This window comes from Culex pipiens, chromosome 2 (genome assembly GCF_016801865.2).
Source record: "Culex pipiens pallens isolate TS chromosome 2, TS_CPP_V2, whole genome shotgun sequence".
NCBI lineage: Eukaryota > Metazoa > Arthropoda > Insecta > Diptera > Culicidae > Culex > Culex pipiens.
The window spans coordinates 28,801,437-28,825,352 of record NC_068938.1 but is presented as its reverse complement, the minus strand read 5'-3'; the positions used below and the strand labels follow the sequence as shown (position 1 = coordinate 28,825,352).

Here is a 23,916-nt window from a genome sequence, read left to right as displayed (position 1 = left end):
ACCGGCCCTTAAGCTTAAATTTGTGATTTCATTGTTCACAACGATAAAGCTTATTCTTCTGAGTACAATGACCCTTTGAATGATCGCTATAAGGATTTAAAATGGATTTTTAAATATTTTTAAAAAAAATTAACTTCACGGCGTTGATCCATCGAAAATATGTTGTCCTGTCAATAATTTTTTGAATTACAATAAAAAAGTGATCAAAAATGGTTTTGGATCGTGTTTTTAACCGTTGTACATAAAAATTGGTATCGAGCTTTAGTACCCAATTGAAGATAAGTAATATTGATGCCCTTTTCTAATAACTGTCGTAAAATAAATATAAATATGCATTCAAAATATTTGTTTTCAGAAAACGACAAGAGTTATCTTACTATATGTTATATAGTTAAAAACTATAACTATATCTAAGCCCGATCTTACGCACACTAGCGGACCATTTGTTTTGCTGGCCGGTACAAAATTTAACCTCATTCTTTTTTGTATATGTACACGCTGATCGTACAATACATGCGCGCGTAAATATCTCTATTAAATACAGATATTTCACAGACACTACAGATTCTGCCAAGTGTTGTGCGCGTTGCCTACGTGCGGGCTTTTTTCCCTTCCCGTCAGGTAGTTTTCCGGTTTGTCCGCGTACGGGGCGCTGTTCGCATGACATTTCCGAAACGCGGACAGAACAAGAAGAAGAAGAGCAAGAAAAAGCAAAGAGGAGGGAGCAAAGAGCACAGAGCCAGGCCACAGAGAAAATTAACTTGTGAGTGCGCCCCGCCGCCGTAAAACACCGTTCGAAATCCGCATCATCGCCGTCGGTTGTGTCCACCGCAGTAGTGGGTGTCGGTTTGTGCCCACGGAAGTGTCGCGTACGTTCCGCGGATATTGCTCGGTCGCGCGACCCGAAAAGTGAGAAGAGTTCTTTTTCTTTTCCTCCTCTTTTTGCAGCCGTCGGTGCGTGCGTACGTGTGTGTGTGTATGTATGTTCGTGTGACGATGATGGTGGCGCAGGAAGTGTAAATCCGTGTGCCCGTTCCGGAATTTTGGAAGGAAGTAGCCTCCCCTTCGATTGTGGTCCTCACGGGGGCGTCGTCACAGCGCGGCGTACTTTTTTTTAAGAAGAAAGTTTTCTTGTTGAAGGAGGTAGGAATTGGGCCCTTGCGGAGGACACAGAAGGAGTGAAAGAGACGGCAAGAGCGCGGACATTTTTTTTCCCAGCGCCGTGCGAAAAAAGATTCCGAGTCGTCGACGTTTGAAATCGAACCCCGAAACTGGGAATGCAGCGGCCGTGAAAGTGGTCTTCCCGTTTGGCACGCACGGGAAGTTTCGGGAAACGGTTCCCCTTTCCGGGACAGGCGGAAGTCGCTGCACAGTAGAAATTTTCAGACTGACAGCTCGAGAGGGAAAAAGAAGACCACAACAACAACAAAAACAACAGCAAGAAGGGGTAGTTTGCGGAGCACCCTTTTGGTTAAGATCGGATCGAAGAAGGCCCCGTTGGAATCGATTCCACTGCAGCAGGCCTGAACCAGCACTCGGATGTGTTTGTGTGGCGACCACCGTGTGCGGCAAGCAGCAACAACAGCAACAAAACCAACAACTTCAAAGCGCTAAGCTTGGCCTGCCTTGGCTTAACTGACCCGGAGCAGGAAGCGCTCCCAGAAACGGACACACGCCCCCCACGACCTCCCTCAACGAGAAGGAGCGAGAGGGCGCGCAAGAGTATCTTTTAAGAGTACCCCCGCTGAACCTTCTGCCCCGCCCTCCCCCAACACAACAACTCTGGTCACGCCCCCCCCTCCCCGCTGTTCGTCATCAAATGTGCTGCTGGAAATGATTAACACAAAGGACGAAGTCGTAAACTGGTTCAAAGAGTTAAAGAGCTACAACCGGATAGATACGATGTGCACCCTGCTCAACATGTGCCTTCCATTCGAGCTGCGCTTTCTGGGGACGTGCCTGGAGGAGCTCGGCCGGCGTGACGCCCAGGAGTTGCGCGGCATCGAGCTGCGCGTCAACAACCCCCAGGAGTTCATCTCGGACATTGCGTCCTGCCAAACCGGCGAGCCGACGGACCGGAAGCACCGCCGTAAGATGGCCCTCTTTCTGGCCCTGATCCGAGCCTGCAACCACACCTGCGTCAACGAGCTGTTCCGCACGCTGGAAGGCTGGGGCAACCGCGACTTTACCCGGCTCTTCGACGAGGACGTACTGCAGGAGCTGCTGCTCGTGTACACCATGGCCACCAACCATCCGGTCTTCTCGTTCGAGCAGCGCATGAAGTGCGGCGACATCTTCAACAAACTCAAAAACTGCGAACTGAAACCCGGCCCAGCCGGCAGCGGAAGCCCCCATCAGCACCACTCGGATTCGGCCAACTCGACGCCACCGCCCCAACCGCAGCCGACGATTCTGGCGATGCCGCCGCAGCAGCTGCCACAGATGCCGGTGGTGGTGCCGCCGCAGCAGCAGGGCGCGGGCGTGGGTGCGGTGCCAGGCCCGATTCCGATTCCGGGCTTTCCGCAGCCGGCGCTAGCGCAGGTATGTTGAAGGGATGCGTAGACGCACTACTCTGTTCTACCAACTGAGCTATCGAAGAAGGGGAATATCAGGGGGGTTTGGGTAGCCGTTATTTTACACAGTGTTATATTCCACGTCCACGAAGTTTATTCTAAACTTGAATCAAAATTTTAAGCAAATTGATTCATTATAGAAATTGCACCATGTTTCCATTAATTCAAATGAATATTTTGTCAAAATTTTTACAAATATTTTGTTCCAAATCGTTTATGATTCTGCAACGTTCCGTAACTTTTTCAACATTAATCTCAATCAGGACATTAAACAATATAAGGAGAACTGTTTCAACCCTTTCACTGCCCATGTTCACATAAATGTCCCATATGCAAAAACAGCAAGCTGAGAAAAACGCATTTGAAGTTTGTCCCACACATTAGGCTACGTTTTAAGTTTTCGTGAAAAAACTGGATTTCCTCTTGATTTCTAGAATAAAGTACTGTTATAGGCTTTTCTGAAGGAGTACACGATTTTGAACCAAACTGCATCATTAACTCAAAAACGATGAAAATGCATATCGGACATTTATGCGATCATGGGCAGTTCAGGTCTGAATCAAAAAACATATAATATACACTCAAACCTCGATGGTTTGACACCAACTGTTGTCAAACGAGCGGGGCCACTTTTTAGTTTGACACCCCTTTTACACGGAGTTCACACACACTATCATACGTTTGGTTTGATAGTGTGTGTGAGCGCCGTGTAAAAAGTGACAGTTCGTCACGTTTTAGTTTGAGTTTGACCAACCACCGGGGGTTGAGTGTATTTGTAATTTTAAAGCTGAGCAGTTCTCTAGGATTTCGGTCATTCGATTTTTTTTGTATTTTTTAATCCGGCTGAAACTTTTTTGGTGCCTTCGGTATGCCCAAAGAAGCCATTTTGCATCATAAGTTTGTCCATATAATTTTCCATACAAATTTGGCAGCTGTCCATACAAAAATGATGTACGAAAATTCAAAAATCTGTATCTTTCGAAGGAATTTTTTGATCGATTTGGTGTCTTCGGCAAAGTTGTAGGTATGGATACGGACTACACTGGAAAAAAATGGTACAAGGTAAAAAAAATTGGTGATTTTTTTATTTAACTTTTTATCACTAAAACTTGATTTGCAAAAAAACACTATTTTTAATTTTTTTTATTTTTTGATATGTTTTAGAGGACATAAAAAGCCAACTTTTCAGAAATTTCCAGGTTGTGCAAAAAATCATTGACCGAGTTATGAATTTTTTAATCAATACTAATTTTTTCAAAAAATTGAAATTTTGGTCGCAAAAATTTTTTAACTTCATTTTTCGATGTAAAATTGAATTTGCAATCAAAAAGTACTTTAGTGAAATTTTGATAAAGTGCACCGTTTTCAAGTTATAGCCATTTTTATGTAACTTTTTTCAAAATAGTCGCAGTTTTTCATTTTTTTAAATTAGTGCACATGTTTGCCCACTTTTGAAAAAAATATTTTTGAAAAGCTGAGAAAATTCTCTATATTTTGCTTCATCGGACTTTGTTGATACGACCTTTAGTTGCTGAGATATTGCAAGGCAAAGGTTTAAAAACAGGAAAATTGATGTTTTCTAAGTCTTACACAAACAGCCCACCATTTTTCAATGTCGATATCTCAGCAACTAATGGTCCGATTTTCAATGTTATAATATGAAACATTTGTGAAATTTTCCGATCTTTTCGAAAACAATATTTTCAAAATTTTCAAATCAAGACAAACATTTCAAAAAGGCCAAACATTCAATATTTCGCCCTTTTAAAATGTTAGTCTTGGTTTAAAAATTTTGAAAATATTGTTTTCGAAAAGATCGGAAAATTTTACAAATGTTTCATATTATAACATTGAAAATCGGACCATTAGTTGCTGAGATATCGACATTGAAAAATGGTGGGCTGTTTGTGTGAGACTTAGAAAACATCAATTTTCCTGTTTTTAAACCTTTGCCTTGCAATATCTCAGCAACTAAAGGTCGTATCAACAAAGTCCGATGAAGCAAAATATAGAGAATTTTCTCAGCTTTTCAAAAATATTTTTTTCAAAAGTGGGCAAACATGTGCACTAATTTAAAAAAATGAAAAACTGCGACTATTTTGAAAAAAGTTACATAAAAATGGCTATAACTTGAAAACGGTGCACTTTATCAAAATTTCACTGAAGTACTTTTTGATTGCAAATTCAATTTTACATCGAAAAATGAAGTTGAAAAATTTTTGCGACCAAAATTTCGATTTTTTGAAAAAATTAGTATTGATTAAAAAATTCATAACTCGGTCAATGATTTTTTGCACAACCTGGAAATTTCTGAAAAGTTGGCTTTTTATGTCCTCTAAAACATATCAAAAAATAAAAAAAATTAAAAATAGTGTTTTTTTGCAAATCAAGTTTTAGTGATAAAAAGTTAAATAAAAAAATCACCAAATTTTTTTACCGTGTACCATTTTTTTCCAGTGTAGTCCGTATCCATACCTACAACTTTGCCGAAGACACCAAATCGATCAAAAAATTCCTTCGAAAGATACAAATTTTTGAATTTTCGTACATCATTTTTGTATGGACAGCTGCCAAATTTGTATGGAAAATTATATGGACAAACTAATGATGCAAAATGGCTTCTTTGGGCATACCGAAGGCACCCAAAAAGTTTCAGCCGGATTAAAAAATACAAAAATTAAAATTGAAGAAAAAAGACCGATTTCGTAGAGAATTGCTCAGCTGGTACAATTTTTTTTTTAAGTTTTTGGGTCCCCTCCTTCAAAGTTGGCCTAAAAAATCAGGAAGCAAAACAATTTTTTTTTTCTCAAAAAACTGCAATATTTCAATGGAAATTTAAGTGCAATTCGTTGAAATCAATTATGAATGCATTCCCCTGAGTTTAGAATCATTTTTAGCATGTCTGGGTTGATTTAAAAATCTTTTGAATTTTCGAAAATTGTCGATGTTTATTATCGCAACAAGTTTTTTTCCCTAAATTTTTGGTTTTCGTCAAAACTTCAATTTCAATTCAATTGATGTTTATTAGAATTTAACAGTTCTGCTCCAGGATGTTACATTTGCAATTCAGTGATTTGGAGAACCTTTCAACTGAGATCAATTCATAAGCCTTTACAGGGAGGGTACATGTTTCTAAGTTAAGATTTTGCTAGCTGAGTGCTCTTTTAGGGAAAATAAATTTTGAGAGAAAAAACCTGTTTCGTCAAATCTTAAATTGTTTGAAAACTAATGATTTCAACACAACTGTACAGTAGTTGTTCGGTAACAGGGCGTTGTTTAACTAGGCTGCTTTTTAACTGGGCGCTCGATAACTGGGCCGTAGCCCAGTTAAAAAGCAGACAAACGTCAAAAAACCAAAACAAACCAAAATGACCGAGGGGTTAATGGATGCAAAAATCATATTCCATAAATAAAAAAAAATCAAACATTTGTTTGATTTCAAGTTACAATTAAAGAAATATGAAAAGCATTGTAAATAAATTTGGGTAACTTTTTTTTATATTCCATCTGGAAAATTTTATGCATCGGTGGTCCCCTCGTTATTTTTTGTTCAGCCCAGTTAACGAGCAACATTCGGTGACTGGGCTATGTTCTCAGCCCAGTTACCAACAACTACTGTACTAGTGTAAAATGCATTTTAAAACACCTTTTCCACGCAAATACTGGTCGAAAAGATTTTTTTAGAATGTATTTTTGAGGATTTTTATAATAAATTGATTACCTCTATTAAATAATTTTTCAAATCTGCTTACCGGCTCTGAATATTCAATTTTAAATGAGTTTTGATTTATTTCGGTGGATGTGCTTAAATCCTGAATATGAACTTGATTTGCATGTTGAGGGAACAAATGAAAACATCAACATTTAAAAAATTTAAGCTGTAATATTCAAAATCCAAACTTTTAAAAATTCTAAATTTTTTTTCATTTTTATAGTTTTTGAATCCAAAAATTCAAAAATTCTTGTTTTTTAAACTTCAAAAAATAATGCTGCAAAAAAAAAAACATTGAAAAAATTTTAATTCAAAACTATAAAAATTTAGGAATAAAAAATATTCCAGAATTTTAAAATTTAAAAGTCAAAATTAAAATAATATTCAAAAGTTTTGAAAGTTTAAAAGGTAAAAATGGGAAAATATTATAAAATTGAGCATTAAAAACAATCAAGAGAACAAAAAAATCACAAATTCTCAAATGTTTAGTTGCTTAACAGCTGAAATTCTTAATACCTTAAGATCCTCAATTCTTACATTCCAAAATTCAAAAAAAAAAAAATTGTTCAATTCCTTAATTCCTAAATTCTTTTCTTAAAAAAAAAAAACTGCAGAATTCTTATATTGTTACCATCAAAAAAAAGTGATGATAACTTTGAAGCATTTTTGGAGTCATATTAATTTGAAGAAAAATAATACAAATTTCGTGTTTCGATTTTTCTGAGTGACTCTTTGTCGAGTATTATCGAGTACAAGCTATATTTTAATCTTTAATTCCCCTAATTTAAATTTTTTTTAAATCTTCGAATTTTTGAAAAAAAAAAATATTGTTTTGACTTTTCCTTCTGCACGGTGTAGCTGGAACAAAATGTTATAAACCGAGATACCTTATCGGAGATTTATAGGTAGAAAGTTGTGTTTTACCGGTCTGAATCAGAATCTATAAATTTGAAAATATTGTATCGGTGAAAATTGCGTTTTTTAAAATTTTAAGGTTTTTGATTTTTGGTACATATTTTAATTGATCTAGGCTTATAGGTGGATCGATCTTTGAAAATTACTTTTTATTACAAATTTGTAGAAAAATTTCTCATCTTCAAAACGCTGTTTGTAAATCCGTTTTGATTGTCGAAAAATATTTCAAAACGGATTTACAAACCTTAAACAGCGTTGTAAAAGTGAGATATTTCTCTACAAATTTGCAATAAAAAATATTTTTTAAAGATCGATCCACCTATAAGGCCAGATCAATTCTGTACCAAAAATTAAAAACCTTAAAAATTTGGAAAAACGCAATTTTCACTGATAGAATATTTTCAAATAGGGGAAATATACCCCGTCTAATCAAACACCTATCTTCGTCATATGGAGTGTTTGATGCTCGATTTAAGCTCCAAAAATACTATTTAGGCTATAAACATACCAGCAACAGCACCACCTCGAGTATGTATGCCACTTACTGGCCAAAAAGATGCACTTTTGATCATAATTTCTATTTTACGAGACCATTTTTCATCATCTTGGTGGCACACACATCCACACGCAAGATCCGAGGTTAACTGCTTAACGAAAGTCGCCATCAATATCTTTTCACTTGCGCTAACGATTTCAAAGCGCTTAAGATATAAAATCACTCACTTGAAAAATAATCCCGAAAAATGTAAATAATTAGCAAGCACCATAAAAAAAACTAACGCGCTAAGTCTTTTGACGTTTCAATTTTAAAAATCCATTCCAATCGAAGGCTGAAGAAAACCGAGCGAAATAAAGAACAAAGGGTGGCCACCAACACCACCAACATGCTGGTGCGGCGCCTGTTAGAGTGAGCAAGTGCTGCCAGGAAACTTTCGCTATGAATGCTACTTTTCGTGAGTGTTCGCTTAAAATTTCATCAATTTTGGCAGCACTAAGCAGACCCAAAAGAGCGCTGGAAGAAAAAAAGAACTAAGCTGAAAATAGAAAAAAATGGGCGTGGCTCAATGCATTCGACTGATTAGAATGCATTTTTGAAATATTTTTTTTAAATGCTTGTAAAAGGAATAGCATAACTTTTAATGAAAGTGAAAATAAACAGAAATGTTCACAAAAAGTTGCTCTACTCGTTGGTGTATTTGGTTTTAGTGAATTTCAAGGAACAATCCAGATTATCCAGCATCATTGAAACACGACCGCTTATTATGCTTAAAATGGGCATATTTCCCCTATATAGATTCTGATTCAAGCCGGTAAAACACAACTTTCTACGTATAAATATCCGTCTGGGTATGTCATTTTATAATATTTTTTTTTACTGCCGCGCCGTGTCCTGGTTTACTTCATCTTAGCAAAAATAAACATGTTCACCAAATTTTCAGCGTTTCAAAATTCTGCTTTTTGCGATTCAGACTGATTATGGATTTCCTAATATTGTTTTTATTGAATACATCATTAGTTAAACGTTTGTGATTTTTGCGTTCCTTCCGACGGAGCCCTTAAACATAAAACGAGTTTTTGTTTTTAAATACTTTTTTTACATTGAATAAAAAATGAAATCATGATAAAACTCAAAATTATTTTTCTTAATATGGCGTGGATTTGGCGTGGTTTTGGTTTTGGACGGCGCGGATTTTTTTTATTGATTCCTCCGTAACAACCCTGATTCAAACAACTTATTCTGCAAAAAAAAAACTGTTGATAGAAACTTGCCTGCTCACTTCCTATTGAGCTTTTTATCACTCGTTTTCTGTTGAAAATGCTTATTATGAGCTGTACTTGAACATCAAACTGCTGATATGGCAACATTAGAGGCACGATGGAGTTGGATGCTGTTTCCCTAAATCGAGAGAAGTAAGGTTTTTCGTGGACCATAAATTCTTTAACGTTAAAACACGGGAATAATCAAACAATATTTTATAATTTATATTATTTGAAAACACTTCCTAAATAAAGTGGTTTGTTTGCTTGATAAAAAATAAAATAAACGGGAAAGGCATTAAACATCGGCATATTGATGGTATTGAATTTTTATTATTTTTAAAGAAACAATTTAATTAGACCCATCAGCTGGATGCATCATAATCAGTCAGCTAATGCCAGTGCGCCACTTTTCTGATAAGAACCTAGCAGTATTGTTTACTAGTTTCCCAAAATAATAATTCCACTTGTTATTCTCTCCATTTTGTGCGCACCCAAACTCGTGTAGAAGATCCTCATTTCAACGTTTCTTCCCCACTCGCTGAAAAAACATGGTTCTCATGTGAGCTGCATTATTTGCATTCGAGAGCCACAACTCGTTATGATTTCGGGTTGTTTGCTCTCACCACACAAATCTATGAATGAATGCTGCTGCTGTGTTTGTAATGAACTGCGGTCAACACACTTCTTGTGCACTGTCATCCTGAGTAGGGTGCACATTACATAATTATGAATGGCCTTTGATTGCTGTGTTTGCGTTCATGTCTTGTTTCATGCCTTGTAAGGTGACAAGAAAGTATAACTCGGAAGTGGATTCGATGTCGATTTGAATAAATATGACCGCTGTGCGACTGTTGAACGTCCTTGACCTAGACGTCGTAACGCGTCCCAGCGGTAGCATTCGCGACGTCGTTGCGCCTTTGATTTGTGCGTTCCAACAACACGGTGTCTACCTCTGGTGTAGAATTAAAAATTGAACGGATGCACGACGACGATGTGAAAGCCCATCAATTCCATGACTCATCCAATCCAACCGACGACCGCCCGACTGACTGTTGCGTGTTCTCTGAGTGTGTGTCTGTCTGTCTGGCTGGCTCTGGCATCCATGGAAGTCGCACACATTGAGAAGCTTGTACTTGCCTGGAATAGAAGAATGAACAAAGCAATTTCGCTCTGCGAACGCTGAACAGAACAAAGATTCAGAGCAAAAGTGCAACTTCCTCAGCGAATTGTGAACTCCGTCTTCTGGACGATATCGAAACGATTTTGGGGACGACCTTGCTTCGCCAAATTCCACACAACGCACACAAATCGAGAGCGTCCAAGCTGCTTTTGTCAAGCATTTTGTTGTTGTTGTTGTTGATTTTGTCTTTTGCACATTCATTACACATGCCAAGTTTCTCTCGTTTTGCACCTTTTCCCGTGTGTTTTTTTTTTCTTCCTTTTATGATTTTATTTTGCCTCGATGTTGTTCAGCTTAATGCTATACGAGCAGTTCGTTTGCTCAGAGAGGGTTGTTTTTTGTTGCTGCAGCTTGCATGCTTCTTTAACTGGGAGTTGAAGTAGTGTGATGAATGCATGGAACGGTGTGTTGGTATGCTGGCTATGTTCAATGATTTGCAAAATACGCAACAACAAAAAGCCAAGCAAAGCTATCCACTTACACATGTAGGATCGATTTCCGCCTACTCCCCCCTTCCCCTCGTCAAATGGGTCAATTGTGTGTAAATTTGTCATTGACCGAAAGTGTCGATTGGTTTGTTAACGGTAAAAGCAAACAAGCAATCAGGGGGTTTCCCCAGATGGCAATTTAGTTTGTTTATTTATTGAATCCTGATTATGAATGAGATCATTTACTAAATCTATTAAATTTAACTTTTCTAAAACATTTTCTTAGGTATTCTGTATACAGTCCAGACTCGATTATCCGAAAGTTTGTATGGGACTTCGTATAACCGAATCACGAACAAAAAAAATCGTATTTTTTTATTTCCTAACTTTGAGTTCTGCGACCCCATTCTAGTCAAATTTGAATGGTTAGTTGCGTATTAAATTGAGGTATGCTTTTTTTCAATATTTCATCACCGCTGTCATCTTGGATTTAAAAATTCTCAATAATCTAAGAAAAGTTTAGAGGTCATACTAAAACTCAACAATAAAAAAAAATGTTTTCGTGATTCGATTATCCGAAGTAGAGCGTCCAATTTCCCGTCCCGGGAAAAAAATTCCCGGGATTTCCCGAAAAATTATATTTCCCGTTTCCCGGGAATTTCTTAAATTTCCCGGGAATTCCCGAAATGCAAGCGGAAGTATACATTTTCCTTTTTTTTAGTCCCAATTTTTTGAAAATTTATAAAAAAATAAATAATGAGAGAACCTAACCTTATTATTCATTTTAATCTACTGTGCATATTGAACTAATAAGAATAAATCAGGTTCATTGCAGGTGTATTTCAGATAATATTTACTGTAAAACGGGGTAACAATGATAAGATTTCATTTCTATGTTTATAAAAAAAAATTCCAACTGGTAAGGTTTGTCTCAAGATTATTATTTTGTAAAACATGTACTGGGGTAGGCCACACAAGATCCATGCACTATTGTTGGAAAAAATGGTTTTCAATAGTATTTGAAAAAAAGTGGCGTTGAAAATTGTATTTAGTATTTTGGGGTGACTTTGTACAAAGTATTTGTTGTTAAAATCAGATTTAAAGTGCTCAAATTTTACACAATCACTGAGTTTATGAGCTTTTTAATAATATACATATAAATTATTGGTGAAATTGATAAAAAGACTAAATTTGGCCGAAAAATCGTTAAAATGAGTTTTGTTGATAAAATTACGGTCTAGAACAGGCCTGCCCAACGTCCGGCCCGCGACGGCTTTCTAAAATATTTCTATGGCCGGCCCTTAAGGTTGTTCATGAAGTATTAAATAAATTAAATTATTGTCTGAATTAAAAAAATAGGCTTGAGATCAAATTTGAACATATTGCTAGAACATTCTTCATGTTTAATTTAATTCTTATAATTTTTATATTGACATTATTTAACTGAAAAAAATGCTCAGGAAAAAAAATATCCATTTCGTAAAATTGTTAAATTTATGAAAAAACTTCGATTGTTATCTTAAAATTTACAAAAAAAAGACTAAATGTTATTTCTTTCAGTTTTGACTGTTTTTACTTCAATTTGAAGTTTTTTTTTCTATTTTCTTTTTTTTTAAATAAATAAGTAAGCAAAACTAATGTATTTTTCCAGAACAACTTTTTAGTGATAAAGTTTTGTTAAAAAAAGCTTAAAAATCAAATTATTCATACTGAAAATAGATCGCTGGAAATATTTTTAAAATATTGAAAAATGTATCAAAAACTTGCAACGATTATTGAAATTTGAATGTTTTTTTATAAAAAAATATATCAAGGTATTTAATTGCAATCGTCAAAAACAATATCTATACAATTTTAAACAAGCAAAAATTAAAATAAGTCAAATAAACATTTTTTTAAATCAAATTATTCATACTGAAAATAGATCGCTGGAAATATTTTTAAAATATTGAAAAATGTATCAAAAACTTGCAATGGTCATTGAAATTTTAATGTTTTTTTTTTATAAAAAAAGGTTTTTAATTGCAATCGTCAAAAACAATATCTAGAAAATTTCAATATGTTTATAAAGTTGTATTGATTTTCAAAAGCAGTCAAGCCATTAATTGACCCCACACTCATTTTGAACATTAAAGTTGCTGTTCCATACAATTTTGTTGCAAAACATCGAACAGAAGCACTGCCGCTCTAATCTAGTCCGTCCCATATGTATTTTTGTCAAAATTGAGATAAACCTATATATTGAATAAAAAAGTAGTGTTTGTTCTAAAAAATCCAAAATAAATATGACTTTCGTGCTGTCCCATATGCAAAATAAGGCAAGTCAGTTCCTCATATCGAAATGTCTCGCAAATCGTTTAAATTGCTGCGTCATTATTTGAAATCTACAGAGTATGTTTTTAATAGTACGTATAACTTGAAAATATCATTAATTGTTCATTTCTGAAGAAATAGTTGAAAATTTAAAAACAAGATACTCCAAACCTTAAGTGACTTTTTTCTTTTGAAATGTACAACTACGGAAAGAAAATATAAAATACATACCGTTATTAACCATAAAATTAGTTATATTTTTTCTTGAATGAATAAGTTTGATCCTGGTTCTGGGAGAGACTCCACCAACGATAAGCGTAGTTTTTTGTATTATTTTCAAGGGCTTAGCAGTTGAGAATTTGCTAGAGCGTCCAATTTCCCGGGGTTACAAAGTTCCCGGGAAACGGGAAATTTTCAACAAATTTCCCGGGAAATCCCGGGAAATTTGAAATTTTACGAAAATTATTCTTTTCCTGTTTCTGATTAATCTTTTGCAACGAAATTGTATAGAACAGCAACTTTAATGGTCAAAATGAGTGAGAGGATCAATCAATGGCTTGACTGCTTGTAAAAAAACATGCAACTTTGAGAAAATATATAAACTTTCTAATTTTTAAATCTTTTAAATCGTCCCAAATGAAAGAAAATATGATTAGTATTTATGTTGAGAAGGATTTTTTTAAATCAAAGTGTTTGGACAGTTAAAATCTATGCTCCACAACCATAAAATTGCTTTTTAATTTGTCACAGTGACCTAAAGTTAAAATAAAAAAACCAAAAAATTCAACTTGTGAATAAATAAATAATCATTGAATTTACCTTGAAAATCTAATTCCTAGCGCTTTTTAACTTGAAACACTATTTTTCAACTAGGAAATTTGATACGAAGTTGTTTTTTAATGGTTTTTCATGGTTTTATTGTATGATTTTAGTTATATGGTATTCAGCCTAATAAATCAATTAGATTAAAATAATTTTGAGTATTTGAAAGTGGTTGAAATTCAACGATATTTTTTCTTATATAAATAAATTTATAACTTCAATCTGTAATTTCTCGAATACTTAGAAACAAAATTTTCTAACACAAACCTTTTTTAAAAATTTAATTATATCAGTTCAATTTCCATCCAACATGTTCAAGGTAAAAAAAGTCAAACAAATCTCAATGTTGATATTGGCCGGAAGATGTACATATCTTATTTTCAAATGATATTACAAAAAAAAAACATTAAAAAAGGTTGTCAAAAATAAAATAGTTAATATTCATTTAATAACAGCGTAACTGTTGTTGCCCAACATATAAGCAAACAATATTCCTAGTGGTGAATACTTCAGAAATAAATATTATCTGAATTAAACCTTGACATGAAATTTACAGACAATCTGATTTGTTCAATATGAATCAGGTTCTCCAATTATTATTTTTTGTATAATTTCAAAACATTGGTGCCAAAAAGGTAGGAAAGTGTATACTTCTGCTTGTATTTCGGGAATTCCCGGGAAATTCACAAACGGGAAATATTTTTATCCGGGAATTCCCGGGAAATTGGACGCTCTAGAATTTGCCTCTGTAGTATATTTCCAATTTCCTGGTGTCGTTGCGATTACATTTTCATATCCAGGAACTTTATTAAATACATTATTTAAAGCAAATAAATCTGAAATAAACATTTTTTTTATAATTATTTACTTAGAAAACTACCAACACAAACCTGGAAATGACAGTTGAACCAGGTTGAAACTGTGTTGTAAATGTTCAAGCCTACCTTGATATCATAACTGACTTGCCTTTATTTATGGACAAATAAAGTCAAGTTGGTCTCTTGCTGTAAATTTCTCAAATTTACCTCCAAATTGTGAATTTTTTTAATCAAATTTATGGTACTTGCGTTTTTAAGACTGATATTGAAATAACAGTAAAAATAATTATATAGAAATATTTAGATTAGAACGGGAAAAATGGTGAAACTTTTTTTGGGTTTCTCACAGCGTTATCTCAGCACTCACTTTTTACATATGGGACGGAGCAGATTAGAGCGGCAGAGCAGGATAAGATCAATTTTCTATAAATTTAAAATTTCCCGTTTCCCGGGAATTTTGTAACCCCGGGAAATTGGACGCTCTAATCCGAAGTGAAATTTTGCCAAGGCCTTAGGATAATCGATTCTGGGTTGTACTTACAAAATATTGTAAATTCAGAATCATAGTACTTATCGTTCAGTTGTTTTGTAAATTTTCAACTGTTAGTCAGTAAACATAAAATAAGACAAAAAAAGTACATATTTTTATTAATCCTACAAAACTTTAAAGATCATTTGTTAATAACCTTCTGAATTGACATTTTTCTTTGACTTTAAAAACCGGAGTCTCCTTACAAATATCTTAGATAAATTTAGTTAAGCCTTATAAAAAAAAAATTCAAATCAATGCTTAAAAATAAATATAAAAAAAACAGAATTTTTAACCTATGCTGAAAAATATTCAAAACAATAAATATATTTCGGTTAAAATGGAAACGTTTTATTGTTCCCATTTACGCCAGTTTTATATTAGAATTTTTGATATTTTTAGAGATTTAAAAAAGTTTACGGTGGTTTTTCGATCATCCAACTATTGTTTTTTTTAATGGATATTTGATTTTTCCCCTCCCTTCGTTAAAATATTCCCAAAAAATCTGGAGAAAATAGCATTTTATATGAAAAAAAAAAAACAAAAAAAAATACAGCGCACTTGATAATAACTTATTTCATTGATTGTAAACTATGGGTCATTCTTCGCCAACTTACACGAAATAAAACAAAATTGAAAAAAAAAGTATTTTTAAATTTTGTTTTCATGTTATGTTAACGTAAACCGGGGTTGCCAATAAATTTGAAGACATTTTTTTAAATTAAATTTTCATTACATAGACATTTTTCCAAAGTTTTCCCTCTTACATTTTTTTATATGTTTTAGAGTGTGCAAACTTATGATTAGTTGTGCTTGACGAACAAATTGTTCTGTCCTGCCTGAATGATGAAAATCTGAATAACAGAACATTTTTGATCCAACTGCTGAGAAACAGGCCATAAGGGCCGTGCGTATAATTTTTTGTACATATTTATTTTATACAGAAATATAAAAAAATAACTCTACATTCTGTTTTTTAACATTCAAATAGGATTCATAACTTCCAAGAGAGCAATTCCAGCTGAAATCAGGTTTTTTTTCTGGTACTTTTGTACCCGACCCTCTCCGATTTCAATGAAACTTTGTGGACAGTTTATCCTAAGCTTATATAAGCCAAAGTATATGGAGCCAATTGTACTCGTTAATGACGTTTGAGAAGGGTGAAAGTTATTCAAATATTTTTGTATAATTAGTGTATCTCGAAGCCGCCGCATCGCATCAATTTGTTGTCAAAGACAAACTTGTAGGACATTGGACGGGCTTTCTGAAAAAATAGTCTGAAATAAAATATTTTTTTGATGTTTAAGTTTAAAAGTTACATTTTAAGGTGATTTCACAATTTTTTTTTCGGAAAAAATCATTTGTTGTTTTTTTTTTTAAATTGGTCTAACTTTCGAAGTTTTCAAAAACCGATAGTGGCAATCGATTCTCTAGACAATTTTACATAAAAGTCTCCATGTTGACCATTATCCTAAGTCCAATCCTTGTGAAGATATAGCGGTTTTAAAAATTAAAAATGTTTTTTGTTGACAAAGGGACTTATGCGTAAAACTAGACTGCCGATTTCATAGCGTACTTAAAATAAAAAAAAAAGGTATTTTTCATAGAAAATAAATTAAAAAAAAAAAGTTTTAAAATCGCTGCAATTTTTCGTTACTCAACTGACAAAATATCGAGAGACATGTAATTTTATGGGAAATTTAATGTACTTTTCAAATCTGCAATAATCGAGAAAGGTTTTTTTTTCATAAAAAAATGTCCTTTTAAAATTACGTGGTTTTTACACTTTTAAAAGTGTACCAATGTTACCAATTACAAAGTTGAAGAAGAAGCAAAAAGTTATAAATCTATAAACATAACGTATTCTTTACGAGTTATCAGAATTCTGCAAACAAGTTTTTTGAAAAGTGATTATTTTGATCAATTTTTCAAAGTTTCATTCCTATGCATCCCACCTGCTCAATGAGAAGAAATTAAAAAATATGAATATTGAAATAACAAGCTATGTATAGTTTAAACATTTGCATGGAAAAAGTGTTTTAAAATGTAATTTACACTGTTCAATTGTTTTACAATCATTAGATTTTAAAAAATTTAAGATCTGACGAAAACAAAAATTTTATCGAAAAAAAATTGCGATAGTAAACATCGAAAATTTTCAAAAATTCTAAAGATTTTTAAATCAACCCGAACTTGCTAAAAACGATTCTAAGCGCAGCTGATTGCACTTAAATTTTGGAGTTTGTTGAAAAAATAAGTGTTTTGCTCCTTGATGGGTCAAATTTGAAGGGGAGACAAAAAATTAAAAAAAAAATTGTACCGGCCTTATGATCACCAAAAACAAAACGGTGCAGAAAGGTTCATTCTAGCACTTTTTCAATGCAGAAACTTCTACTTTTCAGCACATGTATCGCAATGTAATACTTTTCAATACTGTTATTAAACACTCATCCTGACTAATCACATGGACGTTTCACTTAAAATCCTTTTGAAATGGTGTTTTCCGGAACAGAAAAAAATGTTGTATTGTGAATTTCTATGAAAGTAAGGTTTTCGAAAATAAAATTAGAAGTTCTGGTAAACTCCGCCATAAGTTATCTCCACTGAAGAGGAATTCATAAAATTTCAGAGCAAATTTTAATGAATTCCCTTAATTTCTTTGTTTTGCATTATGATGTGCTAGTCGCGGCGCATATTGAAAAGCAACCAGTTGCACTACGAATTAGCCACAGAATAATGAGTCGTGTTGGATTGTAGTGCCAGTGCACGCAAGCTGAAAAACGACACAACGCAAATATGAGGGATCGACGTCATATCTCTTCATTGATAAATTTATCGCTCTGGCTATGACCGAGACAGGCAGAAACCATGAATGAATTTTAATCGGCCTGTTTTGCCTGTTTTCCCCCGCAGATGATCCCGGCCGATGGCAGCATGCCGGCACACGTGACCGTCGAGGGGCTCCAGCAGCTGCAGTTGATACCTCAGGACTTTACGATGCCACCGCCGTCGACCGTGCCGCACTGGCCGCTGCGCAACACCGTGTTCCACCAGGTGGGACTGGATGTGAGTGCACCACCTCATCATGCTACTTACCACCACCACCACCACCAGAACCATTCCCGTAGTAGTTGTTGTTGTTGTCCTCCTTCTCCGTCACACCCCGACCAGCCCCAGATCCCCACCACTAGACCCAGACCCAGTAGTTCCGTTTCGCCGCCGCCCGGTGGTTTGCCTATGGGCATTGGGCGGTTGGGTCTCTGATATACCAAACCAAATGGTGCTCTTCTTTTCCGCAGACATCGTTTCCGCCGCCGTCGTCGTCGTCGCCCCATCTGAGCAATCCGTCGTCGCCGATCGCGAGCCGCACCGCAAGCCCCACGCGGATCTTGCCGACGAGCAGCGTGCAGCATCGGATCAGCCGGAACCAGCAGGCGACGCCGGTCGAGCAGCGGTCGTCACATGTGGGGGTGGGGCCACAGCAGGATCATCGGGTAATGGAGCGTGGGGATTCGCAGCAGCAGCAGCAGCAACAGTCGCTTAAGGCGCTTGATGAGGTGAGGGGGTTTTGGGGGATGCGAGGGAGCTGGACCGAATTGTTAGTAAATTTTTGTGTGGTTGTTTTTTTTCCCCCAGTCGATGCTGTTGAACGTGGACCAAACGACGGCACTGACTCAGCTGCAGCAGCTGCGAAACGGGTACCGGCCGAGCCACAACACGCTGCCCCGCCAGTCGAACAAGCAGAGCTACGTCAATCAAATCCAGTACCATCACCAGCAGCAGCAGCAGCAACAGTCTGGGTTCCACGGCACGCCGAGCGTTGGTTTGGGCAGTTTGACGCACACGCTGAACAACATAAGTCTGATTGACCTGACGCAAAAGTCGAGCAGCGACTCGGGCAGCTCGACGGGGGACATTTCGCCGCCGGAGACGCCCGGTTTGAGTGCGGTCCCGCCGCCGCCGAATGTGGTAGGTGGTGGCGGCGGGTTGATCCGCAGCAGGTCGTCAAACTTGGGCCGGATCAACGGGCGTCCAGACAAACAGCAACAGCAACAGCAGCAGCAGCAGCAATTAGGTAGTTCTGTGATATATACTCAGACGCAGCAGCAGCAAGTGTCCCAGCAGCAGCAACAGGTTCAATCCCAGCAATTTGTCGGCGGTAGTAACGAGATAATGGTAACTTCAGCTACTCAAAATTTAATTAATAGTAATAATAACACGAATACTATGAACACTAGCAATGGAAGTAACAATAGCGTAGTGTCGGGCGCGGTCCTGATCGGGCCCCCGACGCCAACGGCCGGTGGTGCGAACTTGGTTCTGAGCTCGCAGCCGCAGTTTACCCCCGCTCCCTATCCACCATATCATACGGCGGCACACTTGGCACCTACGTCGCGACCTACGCTCATTGCTGCCGCCCCGGCGGGTTCCGCATTCCGACCGCCGACCGTACCCGCTGCGTACCCGCCGCTGCAGCACAACGGAGAGATTCTGTACCCGTACGCGGGTGGGCCGACCATAGCCTTTCTGACTACCGCCGCGACGGCGCCTCCGCAGAACTTGCAGCAAACGATGCGATCAGCTGCCCAGACCACGCAGCCGCCGCCTCCACCCCAGCAACAACAGCCCCCACTCATTCAGCCGCAGCAACAGCAACAGAAAGTGCCCACTGCGTACACTCCTCCTGTGGCCGTCGTTCCACCTCAGCACCCGTCGTCAGCGGCGTCCACCCCGACCGGAGGCGCGTCTTCGCTGTACTCGCCGCAGTCCTGCTTCAACTGTGGCTCCCAGAAGCACACCGGGCTGGACTGCCAGGAGTCCTCGATGGAGGACGTCACGCGGAACTCGATCTACAAGCTAGACTACAACGCGTCGCTGATCGCTAGCCAACAGCTGGCCGCGGCCGCTGCTGCCGCCGCCCTGTCCGCTGCCGGTGGTGGCCCCACCCAGCCCATTGTCGCACCCTCGTCGTCCTCGTCGTCGTCGTCGCCCGCGCTGGGCGTCGTGTCGTCCGTCGGAGTCGTTTCCCCCGCAGCACTGTCCGCCTCGGTCTCGATGAGTCGAATGAGCTTGGTTGATGGCAAGGGCGATGCCGCCGAAGTCGTCGTCGTCCCACACAGCCCCAGTCCGGTCCATCATCACTCGGCGGCAACGTCGTCGTCGTCGGCCACGACACTGCCATTAGCAACACCTTCACAGCTCGTAGACGTCGCTACTTCTGTATCAACACAAACAATAAATAATCAAACCGATAGCAGTAGTAGTAGCACGATCAGTAAGTGATTATCAATCTAAACAAACACACACACACACACTAACCAACCCCTTAAAAAGAGAGAAAAAAGTAAGTAAAAAAAACAACACATATTCTATAAGAAGAACAACTAATTAAAAAGTAACTAGCGAGTATACTCTCCAAAAAAGGATAAAAAAAAGTCTAAAAAAACTATAGGTAAAAAAACAAACAAACAAACCCACAACATATTCACACACAGAGAGAGAAACAGACACACAAGTTCACACACACACCTCTAAAATAGAGTGTCAGCGAAAAGGGACACAACAATTAGGAAACAAAAAAACAGGAAGGTTTTTTTAGACGATTATGATTATTATTGAGCCTACCCTAACTCCTCACCCCGCCGTGTGCACTCTCGCCAGCTAAATTTTTCGAAATTTTAAAAACCACTTTCCCGAGTCGTGTGCCATTTTTGTTTTCTTCTTCTGTTTCTAATCTTCCTTTTTTAACGTACAACGTATGAATGCAAGAGTTTTGAAATTTTAATCGAGTTTGCACAATAATTTTGTTCCGCCTTGACGAAAAAAGAAGCTTCAAAAGCTGCACTGATTTGTGTGTACGAGGGTGGCGGCGGGGCGGGTTGGGGTTCGCGGGTGAAAAGAGTCACAGACTAAGCGAAGCGAAAGAAAAAAAAGTGCGTGAAAAGTTTAAATTTTTTTAGTTTTTTTTTACGTTTCCCCTACCCCGCGAACCGCGAACAACTTGTACTCAGAATATTTATTTTTTATATATTCCACCCCCAACACTCTGTTTCAATTATTTTACACACTCTATTGTCCATATCGAGATACTAATTTGAGCAGGTTTTTTTTTGTCGTCGGTTTAGTACACACACAGTTATCAAACACTAGCGAGCGAGAACGCGCTCTAGCTATTATAATTATTAGTGCGTAAGGATTCTGCTCTGCGGGCAGGTAAAAAAAAAGAGGAAGAAGAAGATGCGGAGTAGTGTAAAGAAGGAGGGATCCTGCTGTAATCGCGAAAAAAAAACACACTTTTAAATGTTTATTTAAAGTTAGTGATTTAATGTAATACAGTGTAAATTGTTGATACGGTTAAGATACACGCTTTGTTTTATTTCGTTTGAGTATGGTTTCCCTTTGGTTTCGCGGTCCTCTTTTTGGCTTCTGTTTGTTCGTCCTTTCGTTTTTTCTTTTGATCGTGGTTTTTTTTTTAATAAAATTTAGTTTAAAACAAGCTGCTTGTTCGCCTCTTTCTCATCAACTACCAATTCTGCTTGGATATACGGATTATCCACCCGTAACGTAATAACAACAGTGCTGCCAACTGAGGAGGAACATGGCGTCTAGTACAAGAAGAACACAGATGCATTCGACTTCTGAGCCTTTCCTATGACCAAAAATCAGTCTTTGAAGTACGGAACAAAAGTTTTGCTGACGGATTATAATAATTAAAAAAATGAGTTTTTGAAAAAAAAAATTACAACACCAACTTTCAATTCAATTCAATTCGGTTTATTTGTGAATAATCAAGTTACAATGAGTTCATTTAGGTACATAACAGAGTTTTGGAGTTCCTTTCAGCTGTGTGTTACATCGTAATTCAAACGAAAGTATTATTACTTATAAATATTAAATAGAAGGCAAAAGTAAGAAAAAGTTTACAACACCAACTTTGAATTTGAAATTTTCGTTTTTTTTTTCGATTTTTTCCGAAAATACTTTTTTGATATTTTTTTCTCGAAAAAGTTACGATAATTTTACAAAATGTTCATTGAGATATTTGCATCAGCAAATGAAGGGTTGTTTGGGTAAGAATAAGAAAACTTCAATTTGCCTGTTTCTTTTAAAAAAGAATTCTTTTATCCGCTGTACCTCAACAATCAGCGTTCGAATCTTCAATGTTTTTTTTTTGACAAATTAAAGGGTTAGATACATGTAAGAAATCACAAAATTTCATATTACTAGAAAATATTGAATTCACTAAAAAGATGATTTTCAATCACTCCTGAAATGGATTACACAGTCCAACAAGATTTTGTCTCTGAGACGAGTATATGTGTTCCTAGTAGAATTTTGCCTGCTGAATCCGAATCCGGGTCCAGAAATGCTCCAAATGGTCCCAATTTTGAGATACACCCGTTTGAAATGTTAGTTTAGGCCAAAATTAGCTACTTTGTCGACTATTTTACAAAAGAACTATTAAACAAACAAATAAACCAATACATGAATCTTAAAGTTCACGTTCTCCCCTTTCTGAAACACCCCTGGTTTTTAAAATTTGATTGTTTCTACGCATATTTATAGCCATTTTAAAATTATATTTTCAGTTGGTTCTCATTCAAGTTTTTCCAACTTGCATGCAAGTCAAATTCTAATTTTGAAATGGCTATAAATATGCGTAGAAACAATCAAATTTTAAAAACCAGGGGTGTTTCAGAAAGGGGAGAACGTGAACTTTAAGATACATGTATTGGTTTATTTGTTTATTCAATAGTTCTATTGTAAAATAGTCGACAAAGTAGCTAATTTTGGCCTAAACTAACATTTCAAACGGGTGTATCTCAAAATTGGGACCATTTGGAGCAATTCTGGACCCGGATTCGGATTCAGCAGGCAAAAATCTACTGGGAACACATATTCTCGTCTCAGAGACAAGAAACATTTGATTTTTTGTTGAACTGTGTAATAATAATATTGAATGTTTGGCCCTTTTGAAATGTTAGTCTTGACTTGAAAATTTTGAAAATATTGTTTTCTAAAAGATCGGAAAATTTCACATATATTTCATATTTTAACATTGAAAATCGGACCATTAGTTGCTGAGATATCGACATTAGAAAATGATGGATTTTTTGGGTGAGACTTAGAAAACATCAATTTTCCTGTTTTTAAACCTTTGCATGGCAATATCTCTGCAACTAAGGGTTGTATCAACAAAGTTCAAAAAAGCAAAATATAGAGAATTTTCTCATCTTTTCAAAAATATTTTTTTCAAAAGTGGGCAAACATGTGCTCATTTAAAAAAATGAAAAACTGCGACTATTTTCAAAAAAGTCACCTAAAAATGGATTTAATTTGAAAACAGTGCACTTTATCAAAATTTCACTGAAATACTTTTTGATTGCAAATTCGATTTTACATCGAAAAATGAAGTTGAAAAATTTTTGCGACCAATATTTCGATTTTTTGAAAAATCAGTATTGATTAAAAAATTCATAACTCGCTCAAAGATTTTTTGTACAACCTGGAAATTTCTCAAAAGTTGGCATTTTATGTCCCCTAAAACATATCAAAAAATAAAAAAAAATAAAAAAATAGTGTTTTTTTGCAAATCAAGTTTTAGTAATAAAAAGTTAAATAAAAAATCACCAAAATTTGTTTTACCATGTATCATTTTTTTCCAGTGTAGTCCGTATCCATACCTACAACTTTGCCGAAGACACCAAATCGATCAAAAAATTCCTTCAAAAGATACAGATTTTTGAATTTTCATACATCATGGACAGCTGCCAAATTTGTATGGAAAAAAATATGGACAAACTAATGATGCAAAATGGCTTCTTTTGGCATACCGAAGGCACCAAAAAAGTTTCAGCCGGAATA

General features: G+C 36.4%; 1 protein-coding gene across 3 annotated transcripts; it reads left to right on the top strand.

Moving 5' to 3' along the window:
* Positions 1-688: 688 nt before the first annotated feature.
* Positions 689-20,969, top strand: LOC120415535 (dual specificity protein kinase splA). 3 transcript variants are annotated; one of them, XM_039577094.2, is made up of 5 exons: positions 690-869; positions 949-2,541; positions 17,965-18,117; positions 18,351-18,608; positions 18,688-20,969. In XM_039577094.2, the coding sequence occupies exons 2-5, from the start codon at positions 1,834-1,836 to the stop codon at positions 20,332-20,334; spliced, it is 2,766 nt and encodes a 921-aa protein (XP_039433028.1). In that variant the 5' UTR covers positions 690-869; positions 949-1,833; the 3' UTR covers positions 20,335-20,969. The 3 variants fall into 3 exon arrangements, with proteins under 3 accessions (XP_039433030.1, XP_039433028.1, XP_039433029.1); XM_039577095.2 differs by having other exon boundaries at positions 704-763; XM_039577096.2 differs by having other exon boundaries at positions 689-2,541; positions 17,965-18,105.
* Positions 20,970-23,916: the final 2,947 nt, after the last annotated feature.

What these genes read in the sequence shown, in the direction of transcription:
- LOC120415535 (XM_039577094.2), top strand. Translation starts at nt 1,834, where the DNA reads ATGATTAACACAAAGGACGAAGTCGTAAACTGGTTCAAAGAGTTAAAG. An exon ending in TCCACCAGGTGGGACTGGAT is followed by an intron (nt 18,118 to 18,350) that starts GTGAGTGCACCA and finishes TCTTTTCCGCAG; the next exon opens with ACATCGTTTCCGCCGCCGTC. An exon ending in CGCTTAAGGCGCTTGATGAG is followed by an intron (nt 18,609 to 18,687) that starts GTGAGGGGGTTT and finishes TTTTTCCCCCAG; the next exon opens with TCGATGCTGTTGAACGTGGA.